We start from the raw sequence: 13,708 nt of genomic DNA, 5'->3' as shown, positions 1-13,708 counted from the left end.
CAGAAGATAAAATACAACTGTCTAACATTTTTTAAATATTCAACATCCTAAGCCATCAGGGAAATACAAATTTAAACTAAGTTGAGAGTTCCTCTTACCTCAATCAGAATAGCTAGATTCTAAAACAAACAATGACAAATGCTGACATTGATACAGGGAAAGAGAAACTCTTGCTCACTGCTAATAGGAGTGAAAACTGGTACAGCCACTATGAAAATCAATACAGAGTTTCCACCTAAAGCTGAGAATAGAGCTACCCACATGAGCAGACCAAACTACTTTGGGGTATATACCAAAAGGACTCTATATCTTACTACAAAGATATTTGTGCAGACAAGTTCATTATTCCTCTAATCACAATAGCCAGAAAATGGAAACAGCCTCTACATCTATCAATTGATGAATAGATGATGAAAATGTGGTATATTTATATAATGGAATATTAACTATTAAAAACTGAAATTACGAAATGTGCAGGTAAATGGAGTTGGAAACAATCATTCTTAGACCCAAAAAACAAATATTGAATGTTTTCACTCATTTGTGAACATTAGCTTTGAAGGTTTAGATATGTGTATTTTTTCCAGAATACCAATAGAGGTCAGGAATTACTAAGGGCCCTTAGGGAAGGGCTTTCAAGAGACAGAATATAGAATGCAATAAAGAACTAAAGGAGAATTGTATAACAGAAAGGATAAATTGGAGTGAGAGATGGAGAAGCAGGGTGGAAGAGGGAAAGTGAGAAGTATACATAACACTAAAAACTTCAAAAACATCGTATGGAAACCTACTACTGTAGAACCTTCTTAAAACATCTCTCTATATACACATACAAATAATTTAAATGGAGTTACCTCATAATGGGGTAATAGTGCCCCTACTAACAGACACCAGAGGCTAAGAAAAAAGCCCAATCCCAGGAATGGGATCTTTTTCATGGAGTTGTTGACCAGTTCAGTCCCAATGACACCCCAGACATTACAGAATATTGTCAATGCTGTTTATTACCCTTCAAAGCTTTGTAATAAAACTTTACTGATGAAGACTACACATACTTGAGTCATAGAACATGGAGAAATCAAGCTCGTTCTCACCTGGAAGCTCCATCCCTATTGGCTAGCTGTCATAGTACTGAAGGGCTAGAGGGCACTATATACACCAATGCAGGGGGAAAGTAATCATCAAGTCTTATCCAGATGATAACCTTGTGAACTAAATGATGATTTGTCTGATAAGACATACCTACTGGTGCAATAGTATGAACATCATCAGAATAATCAGTGACTTTCCTATTGCATTTAAGACCCACTCCACAAGATCAAACCCATACCTGGCACCATTACTGGGCCAAGACGCTGTGGTGAGACAGATTATAGAGAAGAAATTTACTTGGAGAAATTTACTACTACTATTCTGCTAAATGGGCATAATACTAAATTAATTCCTAATGGCTTACCATTATATCCATAAACTAAGGCAACTCTCAATTCTCATCAGAGAAGCTTCTAGTCAAAGTAGATTGTGACCAAAATAGACCAACACTGGCCAAGGTGGAGAAAATTAAGGAGTAAGAATGTTTACACCTAAATGGAAAATGCATACTGCACTCCATCCTCCAAAGGCTAAAGGATCATTGAAGAAGAGGAAGCAGAAAGGTCATAAAAGCCAGAGGTAGGCAACTACAAGGAAACAGTCTCTTCTTGACACAAAAGAGCTGCTACCCATATGAACTTAAAGTGGTTGTGGCGACACACACAAGACACACACATACCAAATTCCGGTATGGAAAGGGGTATTGGGCATGCAGTTCCACCCATGGCCAAGGACTAGTCACAATTCTTAGCTTCTGGGGGAGTAAGGGTAAGTTTTCTCTAAGAGTGTAGACCCTGATAAGTATACCACACTCCAGTGAAAGACTACATATCCAAAAATATTTGGGCAACACAAATTAGTCTTTATAGGGGAAAAAGACAGAGTTTGGAGAGAAGGGAAGTGGAATAAATCTAGGAAAAGTTGGGGGAGGAAGGGTGAATATGATCAAAATATGTAGAAAATTCCCAAAAAAATAAAATGTAGAAATTAACATAAAATTTTTAAATGCTATGAAGTTAGATAAGAATTTATATTTCTTATTCAGAAAGTAAACAACTATGTTGGGTAATGGCATGCACCATCATGGAGAATACAAAAAAGATTGAAGTGTGTAGAGTGTAATTTCCAGCTCTTAGTGATCAGGAGGGGAACAGCGGCCACCTACTCCAGTCTTTGTAACTTGTATATTCCCAGGCTCATTTGAGGTCCCTCCTATTCAGTGAAATCTTCCATTTGTTTTTGTCCCCTAGTCCAATTGAATTAACAGTTTATTACACATTTTATCAAGATCAATCTCAGAGTTGAGGGAAGCTAGAGGGTCATTTTGCAAAAGTCTCATATTCTTGAATGGCATTATCTACAAATAAACTCACTGAGATAAAGAAGTATGATGTATAATAGGATTTCATAATGCTCATCATAGAATTGAAAACATAATAGGTCTATCACCATAATCACTGTTATAATATATAAAATCATTGTTCTGAAGGAAAAGATGGAGAAAGACACTAGAAAATGGAAAGGCAGCTGGGCGGTGGTGGTGCACACCTTTAATCCCAGCACTTGGGAGGCAGAGCCAGGTGAATCTCTGTGAGTTCGAGGCCAGCCTGGTCTACAGAGAGAGTTCCAAGACAGGCACCAAGACAACACAGAGAAACCCTGTCAAAAAAAAGAGAAAGAAAGAAAGAAAGAAAGAAAGAAAGAAAGAAAGAAGGAAGGAAGGAAGGAAGGAAGGAAGGAAGGAAGGAAGGAAGGAAGGAAGGAAGGAAAGAAAGAAAGAAAGAAAGAAAGAAAGAAAGAAAGAAAGAAAGAAAGAAAGAAAGAAAGAGAGAAAAATGAGAAGAAAAGAAAATGGAAAGGCATCTCACACTCATGAACTAACAGAATTCAAGTTGTAAAAAGGTCCATTCTACCAAAAAACACTAAAATTCAATGCAATCTCAATCAAAATACATTACTTACAAAAAGAGAAGAAAAACTATTGTAAAATTCATATGAAAACAGAAAAGACCCTGGATAGCCAAAGCAATCCTAAGTAAGAATACTAGAGAGATTGCTATTGAAAACTTCCAGATATATTACAGAGCTAGAGTAATAAAAACAGTATGGTACTGGCACAAAAACAGACATGAAGACCAATGGAACAAAATAGAAGACCTAAATATAAGTGATATTTTGGTGAAGAATGTGGCTGCTTTTTGCCCTCATCTGAAAAGTCTGCTGGAGGCTAAACTGGAGAATTTGGATTTCTTCCATTGGCAGAAGGAATCTCAAAACAGCCTAGTATAGACTCTGTTATGCGGTTATTAGTGGTAACTCTAATGAAGATTTATAATGAAAAGGAGCAAACTGAGCAGGGAAAATCACAAAATGTAAATTTTGAGGAGAAAAGGGACACCAGGAAGTAGAATGGAGTAAAATCCTGTATTCAAGGAAGTAAACACAGTAAGAAATGGAATAAAGGGAGTGGTGATCTCAGGGCAAGATCCCACCCAGCTAAGTTTCCACCCTGTGAAAAGGAATTAACGAAAAGCTTAGAGCCAGGTGTTTTGGTGCACACTTTATCCCAGCATGCAGAAGGCAAAGGCTGATGAATCCAAGTCTGAGGCCATCCTAGTCAAAGAGCAAGTTCAAGGACAGCCACACTTAGGCAGTGAAGGTAACAATCAAAAACAGAAAGCTGGTGAAGGTGTAACTGAATGAAGGGGCCATGTTACAGCCCCAGCAAGCAGAAGAATTTGGCAGCCTTGGCCACATGGTTCTGGATAGAAGAAACAGATGATGGAATTTGCCTCTGTACCTAAGAAAAGTTGCTGAGGCTGGACATGTGTCAGGGGTGTCTCTGAATGGAGGCCTAGAGAGGCCATTGCATGAAACTGTGAAGGTGAAGCCCAAGGTGTTGGAGATGCCAGAGCCATGGGACACCTGCCAAGGAGAGCTGCTAACAGGGAATGGAACCCGCCCAACAGAAAGAAATAAGTTGCAGTCAACAAAGCTGAAAGGAACTGGAGATCTGAAGAGCATTTTGACATCAGACATGGAGATGCAGAGTTTGGAGTTTTGCCCAGCTGGTTTTCATTCTTTCTTTTGTCCAGTATTTCCTCACTATGCTCCCTTTCCTATGTTTTAGAAGGGTAATGTATATCCTGTGCCATTGTATGTTAGAAATGCATGATCTGCTTTTTATTATGATTTTACAGGTGATTACAGTTAAGCGATTGCATGTATCTCAGAAGAGACTTTGAAAACATCTATTACTGTGAGATGCTTTTAACAACTGATCACCTGTCTCCTGGATGCCGAACTAGTAAAGGAAACGGATGCCTTAAAATAATGTCTCTGATAAAGCTTAACATGTTTCAAAATTCTTCCCAAGCTCCAGAAACCGGCTTAAATCCATCTGGACAGGCCAGATCTACCTCAGACAAGTGCCAACATAAAATAATAATGATTCTTTTCTCTCTAAGCTTTGTTTCTGTGTCAGCATCTTGTCAGACAGACGGTTCCCAGCCACAGCCAAGAAGGATATATGTCTCCAGAACAACAGATGGCAGACATCATCCCACAACGCCTGTCTACCTCGGAAGACTCCCCTTCCCCATTCCCGCAAGAGCCAACCAACGTCCAATAGTCAGCTGGAAGCAGTTTTTGAGAGAAATGACGCCTCTATTCCCATCTACCTGCTTTTTTTTTATAATAAGCGGAAGTCTGGGGTGTAAGGATTATGTCCTTAATTACGTCACCAGCCTGTGACTGCATCCCAGTCTAAAAAGAAGGCATGCTCTGTGTCCTCTCTTTCCGCACTCTCTCCTTCCATATTCTCCCCCCTCCATTCTCTCTCTCTCTCTCTCTCTCTCTCTCTCTCTCTCTCTCTCTCTCTCTCCCTCCCTCCCTCCCTCTCTCCCAATAAAGCTCTAGAAAGGTAACCATGGCTCGTGATTCTTCCGACGCTGCAGGCGGTGGCCGGCCACAAGCGCTGCCGCATAACCAGCACTTTGAACCACATTGTTGAAGCTGTGACAGACTATGAGGACTTCTGAAGTGGGACTAAATGCATTTTCGCATTATGATCTGGCTACAAGCCTTTGGGTCCAGGGAGTGGAATGTGGTGGTTTGAAAGAAAATGACCCCAAAAGGGAGTGGCACTATTAGGAGGTGTGGCCTTGTTGAAGTAGGTATGGCCTTGTTGGAGGAAGTGTGTCCCTGTGGAGGTGGGCTTTGAGGGCTTTTGCTCAAGCTTTGCTCATTGACACTCAGACCACTTAGCAATTAAGGAAATGCAAATTAAAGCAACTTTCAGATTTCATCGCACCCCACTCAGAAGGGCTAATCTCCTGAAAACAATGCCAGTGTGGTTGTGGGGAAAGGAGAAACTTTGTTCATTGTTGGAGGGAATGCAAACTGGTGCAGTCACTCTGCAAATCAAAATGGAGGAGCCTCAAAAAGATAAAATAAATCTATCGTATGACCCCGCTATACTATATCTTGGCAGGTGCCCAAAGCACTCAACATCCTGTTCCACAGATGCTTGCTCAGCCATGTTCACAGTAGCAAGGAAATGGAAACAAGCTAACTGTCCGTCAACAGATGAATGGGTAATGAAAATGTGGTATTTATACACACTGGAATAGTATTCAACAGTAAAGGAAATGAAATCGTGAAATTTTTAGGTAAATAATTGGACCTAAAAATATATTAAGTAGGTAACCCAGACCCAGGAAGACAAAGACTGCATATTTTTGCTCATCAGTGGTTCCTAACTACAAATCCTCAGATGTGAGTATACAACATGGAGTAGCCACAGAAACCAGAAAAATATGAAGGGATCATACATGGACGGTGGGAGAGGTTTGATATGAGACTAGCAGGATATAGGTGATATGAAGTGGAAAATGGGAAAATGGAGAGATCTCCAATTAGGTCGGAGGAAGGAGGTGTCAATAAAGATGGAGGAGGAACAAGGAAAAAATGACACCAAGGTTGTTTGATAAAGACTCGGGGAATCATATTATTTTATATTTACCTAAATTTATACACAATGTGTATGTGTGTGTGTGTGTGTGTGAGAGAGAGAGAGAGAGAGAGAGAGAGAGAGAGAGAGAGAGAGAGAGAGAGAGAGAGAGAGAGAGAGAGAACTAAGACAGCTGGACTGACAATGCTTCTCACAAGAACCATAGATCAAAAAAGTCTCAGTACCAAGCACAAGAAACATGCTTCCAAATGGTTGGTCAGAATAATCCTAGTGACTCCAAAAGCAGGAGAGACTACTTATGCAGCCCTTGGTTGCCTCTCAGGGGTTGAGGGTGGGTCCCTATTACTATAGACACTGAACACTTGGGATATAGGACTCTGATAATTCAAGCTGGATCTGATTTGAAAGCATCTTTCCTCAGGTCTAGCTTCCATGATACTTTGCAATTCCAGAAATTATACTATTCCAGAAAATACTATGCAAGCTGCTAAGGTAGGAAGCAATTAAACAGTCCTACTCAGCTGCAGCACCTATGGACCATAAAGGTGTAATGAGTGGCACTCACACGAGAGTGGTGACCAACAGCTGTCTGATTGGACTTAAGGGCCATTCAACTGGAGGGAAGTCATGCCTGGTACTGGAAACCCAGCCAACTTCCCCAAGCTAGTGAGGTCATGGCTCTTAGAAGAGCATCCACAGCCTCCACTTTGCAAGACCAGCATAATTCCCACTACATTCTAAATCGTATCCTTATGCTCACAGGTAAAGGTACCTACCACCTCTCATCAAAGAAGCCTTTCTGACAGGAATTCCAACCATGCCCCATGGTCGCGCATGCCCGGGGGACACTTAGTCATCTCCACCTAGTCATTTCCGGGTCATACATCCCGCGTGACCCACACCCCATTGTTACACAGTCACATATTTGTGCAGATGTGACCGTGATCTCTGTGTATGGGCCTGTGTGCACAGATACATCCTGGCCTTTATAAGGTGGCACCATGGTCCCCCCCAATCTCTCTCTGCCAGGCCTGGCTTCTCCTGTCCTATGCCTTCTTCTCTCTAATAAAGCCCATTCTAACTCTGGTAACCATGGCTCATGACTCTTCTGCCAACAACCAGCACCATTATCCTTTCACTTTCTATCTTAGGGTTTCTATTGCTCTGAAGGGACACCGTGACCAAGGCAACTCTTATTAAAGAAAGCATTTAATTGGGACTGGTTTACAGTTCAGAGGTTCGGTCTATTATCATCATGCAAGTGTGCAGGCAGACATGATGCTGCAGAGTAGCTGAGTTCCACATCTTGATCTGCAGGCAGCAGAAGTGAATGCCACACTAGGCCCAGCTGAAGCATCTGAGACCTCAAAGCCCACCTCCACAGTGACACACTTCCTCCAACAAGGCCACACCTACTCCAACAAGGCCACACCTCCTAATAGTGCCACTCTCTACGGCCAAGCAAACACATGAGCCTCTGGGGGCCACTCCTAATCAAACCACCATACTCTGTTTACAACAAATGGAGATCATCAGAAAATCTCAATTAGACACAATGCCAAGACCAACAGATCATGGGGAGCATAAACTCAACCGATACGTGTACATTATGGCTCCTGTATGGCTTGGGAATGTTGTAGAAAAGGGGATGGAGAGACTGCAAGAACCTAAATACCAGGAAATCTGCTGTGCAACAGTCTCTCTTAGAAATGGATGCTTAAACAAGATCATAAAAATTATAATATCAATAGACATGTAAATACGGAAGAGGGAAATTTTGAAGGGTCCCACTCCTAGACAAGACAACTAATGACTGCTGAGAGAAGAATTAGCCTCTTCTCTTATTTGTTGTCCCATGCAGAGTTGTCATCCCTGAAACCACATACACACAAACAACAAAAACAGACTCAGCAGGGTGTGTTTATATATTTTTGAGAAACACATACATAGATACACGTAGTAATAATAACCAAAGAAAAAGAGGCTACTTGGGAAGAACATGGGAGGGTTCAAGGAAGGGCTGCTGGGAGGGGCTGTAGCGATGAAAGAGAGAGAGGAAAGTGATGTAATTCTGCTTCATTTAAAAATAAAAATAATAAAAAAGAACACTTAACAATGGGACCTCACAAAATTAAAAAGTTTCGTTATATCATCTAGAATATACAAAAAAAAAACCTACAAAAGCCCAATAAAAGTTGGCTATGGAACTGAACAGAGATTTCTCAAAATAAAATAATACCTCAGCAGCTTTCCTTAACCATGAAGGAAGATTCACAAACACTTTATTCCTATATCCTCTTTTAATCAGGTAGCTGATGAGGCCAAGTCCTTTGCCTGCGTGGATGGAGCCTGGCCAATCCTTTAACTACATCTGCCATCAGTTTTCCTTTGCTGTTGCTCTTTAGGAATAGATTGTTTTGTGGGCCTGTTCTTTTCACAAATTGCAGGATTAGCTGGGTGGGGTCTCACCCTGAGGGCCTCACTCCCTTTACTCTATTTTCCTTTATTCCATTTCTCCTTGTCTCTTTCAGCACAAACCAGGACTCCTGGTTTAATTTTCCTGGTGTTCCTTTTCTCCTCAGACTGCACATTTTTCATTTCTTTTTGCCCCGCTTGCTCTTTTTCATTGTAGATCTGCCTAAGAGTGATTACTGACAACCACATGACAGAGTCAATATTAGGCTGTCTTGAAACTCCTCTGCCAAACAACTAGTCCAAAATGCTTCAATTTAGCCTCAGGCAGACTCTTAGGAAAGGACAAAAAGCAGCCACATTCTTTGCCAAGATATCACAAAAAATAGTCTCTAGCCCACTTGCTAATATTGTTCCCCTCTGAAACCTCTTGATTTGGGCCTACATATTCCACACTGTTCTCAGTACTGCTGTCTTCCAAGATCCTAAGAGGATGGCCCATTAAGTCCCACTTAACAGAATTCAACTGCTTTTTTAGTCCAAAGTCTCCCATATTTCTAAAAAAATAAATAAATTAATTTAAAAAAAAACCTGATCAAGCCTGCCACAGCAATTGCCAACTCTTAAAATGATCCTCTGATTTCCACATGTATGCTGTGGCACACTCACACTGTGGCATATGCACACACAACACATAAACACCACCACATCCCCACAAAATAACCATAAGTTAAATTTTTTATTTAAGTAAAGAGAATCAACCCCATGTCAACACTTTGGGCCAACACACACAAGCACACACCTGTGTAGAATATTATTTTAAGGTGTGTTACTTTTGTTTATGTTGCATTTTTAAACTCTATGAAGCTGTGTTACTGTGCCTGTGTAAAACACCTGATGGTCTAATAAAGAACTGAATGGCCAATAGCAAGGCAGGAGAAAGGATAGGCAGGACTGACAGGAAGAGAGAATATATAGGGAGAGATATCTGGGAGGAGAAGAGGAAGGAATGAGAGAGGAAGGAGGAGGACTCTAGAGGGCAGCCACCCAGCCACCCAGCCACCCAGCCACCAAGCCACACAGCCACCAAGCTACACAGCCAGACATGGAGTAAGAAACAAAGAAAGGTATATAGGATAAAGATAAAAGCCTAGAGGCAAAAGGTAGACAGGATAATTTAAAGTTAAGAAAAGCTGGCAAGCAACAAGCCAAGCTAAGGCCAGACATTCATAATTAAGAATAAGCCTCTATGTATGATTTATTTGGGAGCTGGGTGGTGGTCCCCCCAAAAAGAGTAAAAAAAAAAAAAAAAAACAATAACACACCTGTGCATATACACACACATCTCCTGGAGCTAGAGTAATGGGTGGTTGTGAGCCCTTTGATCTGGTGCTGGGAATCAAACTCCAGTCCTCAGAAAAAGCAGTACAAGCTTTTCATGGCTGAGCCATCTCTCAAGCCCCAAACAATCAATTTTTTTAATGACAACATCTTATAGATTGGTACTAGTTCAGTGGCTACCAGAGTCGGGGGCAAGAGGAGGTAGCAGATGTGACTGCAAAGAACAATGCAAGAGTTCCTCATGCTGATTGAGTGTAACATATCCTGAGTGTAATGACGGTGAACACATGAGATAAAACTTCTTAGAATGAAACACGTGGAAGAGAGTGTGACTGGGGAAATGTGGATGAAATTAATAAATTTCTGTCAATATCAGCATCATAATTGTAATAATAAAATTTTTACATATGTCACTAGAGGAAGTTAAATGGACAGTAAAGGGCACATAAATCTATACTTCTCTCAAAATTTTAAAAATTAAAGGTAAAAATCCTTTCTCAATTCTCAATGCTTCCCTTACCTCCTCTACCAATGAAAATATCCGAGAAAGAAAACACCAAAATCCCAGGGACAAAAGAAGGACCAGAAAGGTACAGGGGTGTGTAAGTTAGTTTTGAAGATATCTTATAAGGAAGCTGGAGAGATGGCTCAGCACTGGCTGCTCTTCCAGAGGACCAGGGTTCGAGTCCCAGCACCCACATGGCAGTTCACAACTGTCTATAACTCCAGTTCCAGGGGATCCAACATCCACATACAGATACACATGCAGGCAAAACACCAATGCACATGAAATAAAATTAAATCATTGAGAATGGTTGAGTTGGGGTAGGGTCGGAGAGGGAAAGCAATGAAAGAGATATCTTGATAGGGGGAGCCATCACGAGGTTAGGGAGAAACTTGGTACTAGGGAAAATCCCAGGAACCCACAAAGATGACCCCAGCTAAGACTCCTAGCAATAGTGGAGAGGGTGCCTGAACTGGCTTTGTCCTGTAATCAGATTGGTGATTACACTAATTGTCATCATAGGCCCCTCATCCAGTAACTGATGGAAGCAGATGCAGAGATCCACAGCTAAGCACTGGGCAGAGGTCTGGGAGTTCCGTGGAAGAGAGGGAGGAGGGGTTATATGAGCAAGGGGGTCAAGATCATGATGGGGGAAACCCACAGAGACATCTGAACCAAGCTCGTGGAAGCTCACCAACTCTAGACTAACAGCTAGGGAGCCTACATGGGACCGAAGTAGGCCCTCTGAATGTGGGTGACAGTTGTGCATCGTGGTCTGTGTGTGGGGCCCCACAATGGGACCAGGATTTATCCCTGATGCATGACCTGGGTTTTTGGAGCCCATTCCCTGTGTTGAGACACCTTGCTCAGCCTCGGTGCAGTGGGGAGGGGCTTGGTCCTGCCTTGATATGCCAGGCTTTGTTGACTCCCCATGGGAGGCCTTACCCTTTCTGAGGAGTGGGGGGGGGGGGTGAGGGGAGGGGCAAGAGGAGGGGAGGGAGAGGGAACTGTGGTTGGTATGTAAAATGGGGAAAAAAAGAGAATAAATCATTGAAAAAAAAGATATCCTTATAAACAGAAGGGGTTTTTAGGACAAAACAGTGACAGCAATCTCAGGGTTCAGAGAGTGGCTCCTGTTTGATCTGGCAAGTGACACTCCCGCCCTCTCCCCCTTCACCCCTGCCTCCTCTTCTCCCTCTCCTTTCTCCAGGTCCCCTCTTTCTCTCTCCCTCTACTTACCTCCCCTCCCCCTGCCTCACTTCTCCCACGCTTTCTCAATCTAAGGAGTAGAACTAGAGCTTCATAAGGATTTTACAAAACCAGGTCTTTACCTACTTCAGATCTAGGAACATAACATTCCTTTTTCCCTAAATAAGACCAAAAGCACTACTGAATCTGTCTGGAATTTCTCTATTGTAAGGAAGCCTAAGAAGGTCAAAAGATGGTAAGAGGGAGCAAGGAAATGGCTTACTGAGTTACTTGCTGAGCTAACTTAAAGACCTGGTTTGGGTCCCCAGCACCCACAAAAAGACAGGGCGTGGTGGCAGGTGCCTGTGACCCCCATGCTATGGGGTTGCTAACAGTCAGTCTTGCAGAAATGGCAGGGTTCAGATTCCTGTGTGAGGAAGACGTACCCCTATCAACCAACCACAGGAGTGCCTGGCAGGGACATCGGTATGCACAGGGCTCATGGGTAAAGTGGGTCTGATTAGGGTAGATTAACATCTATGCAAAATGACTTCCAGGCGGTTCATACTGCTTTGAATCAACCTGATAACCTGCCTGGTTTCAGTGAAAAGGGGAATAAAGACACCCAGCCCTTTCACCCTCTTGGCCTCAATCACTAAGACCCCCTAAGGGGACTGAGATTGTACAGGAGGAACTTGGAGATGTCTCCTCTGGTTGCCCAGGCACAAAATAAAACAAAAAACACCTCATCAGGCAAGGGACCCAGAAGGACAACAGCTGAGGGGCAGAGGTATAGCAGATAGGAGTCCGGGACTGACTGGGAGGGCCAGGGCTCAGGGCATAAGAGATCGAGGGTGAATTAAGGGTGAGGTGGCAGGTCGGAGGGCGTGAGAAATTAGGGACAGCTCGAGTTAGGGGGCCAGTGTGGCCATAAGAGCCAGCAGGGCAGGAGCTGGGGAAGGCGGGAAACACCTGGGGTGCAGGCTCACCTGCATTCTGCAGCGTCTCGATGTTTTGGGGTCTGGTCGCCAGCTCCGCCACCATCTGCACGAACTGCGTCCGGGCTTTCTGGTACTGTTCGAACACTGAGGAGAGAGACCCGGTGGAGCCGTCCGGAGGCCCGCGGCGCCAACCCTCCCGAGTGCCCGCCCGCCCGCCCTGACCATACCTTGCAGCACCTGCCGCTGGCTCATGGTGTAGCTAGTCCGCCAGGTGCAGCTGGTCCGCAGATAAAAGGACCTCCGCCACCTCCAGGCCTGCACTAGGATCCGTTCCTCTGTGTATCGGTCTCCAGGACAACCGACCCAAACCGGATGCAACCGCCATCGAAGGTCGTGACGTCACGGCCAGTGTGAAGGAGGCAGGCACACAGTATGGATACCTCGCTTACAGCGTAGCACCCACCTAGCTTGGTTTTTTGGTTTGTTTTGGTTTGGGTTGGGTTTGGGTTTTTTTCCACGCCGACAACTGTCAGGAGGACGTGGTCCTCTACACACCGACCCAGAGGGGTTGCTATGGCACCCATAGGTGCCAGCGCTGGAGTGTTGGGAGCAAACTGTAGCGGGGCTGTCAAGAACAACCAAGCATGTAAACCACATATAATATGATCGATGCGGTATTGTCAAAGCACCCTTAACTCAATGTTTTCTTTTTAGTGTATCCCTAGTACATATGACATTTTTTTTTTATTTCCTCTGAAGGTTCACAACAACCGAATACTTAATTACCCTCCAGACAGCAAGCAAGCAAGCCGTCCGAGAGAGTCATTGGTGAACGCAGAAAAGCAAATAATGTAATAATATCCCACGGTCCAGGGCTACTCTTAATTAATAACAATTTTGTTATCTGCATTTCTTTGGACATTTTATTTTAAAGTTGAGCTTTATTTTGTGGCTGAGTGGCGTGGGGGGAGGGTATATCTTGAGTTCAAAGAAACCCAGTTTCTTTCCTTATTAAAAAAAGTATTCTTTGAAAGGTTTACACACATATAAAATATAGTGATTTTTAAAACATATACAGTCATGCCTCACACGGTGTCTTAAACTGACCCTGCAGGAATGAAATCAATTTTAGAGATATTTCAGGTATGTCCTTTTAAGCAAAAGACTTGTTTGCATTCTCACACAGAACAACTTTGTGTGTGTGTGTGTGTGTGTGCATGTGCGTGCGCGCACTTGTTTGTTTGTTTGAGACAGGGT

The 13,708-nt window shown here is 43.0% G+C and overlaps 1 protein-coding gene across 1 annotated transcript in view; it reads right to left on the bottom strand.

Moving 5' to 3' along the window:
• The window catches only part of LOC114710546 (sperm-associated antigen 6), a 110,509-nt gene extending 97,425 nt beyond the window's left edge, over positions 1-13,084 (bottom strand). The window contains exons 1-2 of the mRNA XM_028894711.2: positions 12,679-13,084; positions 12,500-12,595 (exon numbers count right to left, since the gene is read on the bottom strand). Coding sequence (XP_028750544.1) covers positions 12,500-12,595; positions 12,679-12,703 — 121 coding nt within the window. The 5' untranslated portion in view covers positions 12,704-13,084. The remainder of the gene's footprint in view (positions 1-12,499; positions 12,596-12,678) is intronic.
• Positions 13,085-13,708: the final 624 nt, after the last annotated feature.

This window comes from Peromyscus leucopus, chromosome 12 (assembly GCF_004664715.2).
Source record: "Peromyscus leucopus breed LL Stock chromosome 12, UCI_PerLeu_2.1, whole genome shotgun sequence".
In the NCBI taxonomy this organism is placed as follows: Eukaryota; Metazoa; Chordata; class Mammalia; order Rodentia; family Cricetidae; genus Peromyscus; species Peromyscus leucopus.
The sequence above is the reverse complement of the archived record's forward strand: the minus strand, read 5'-3'. Positions and strand labels throughout refer to the sequence as shown.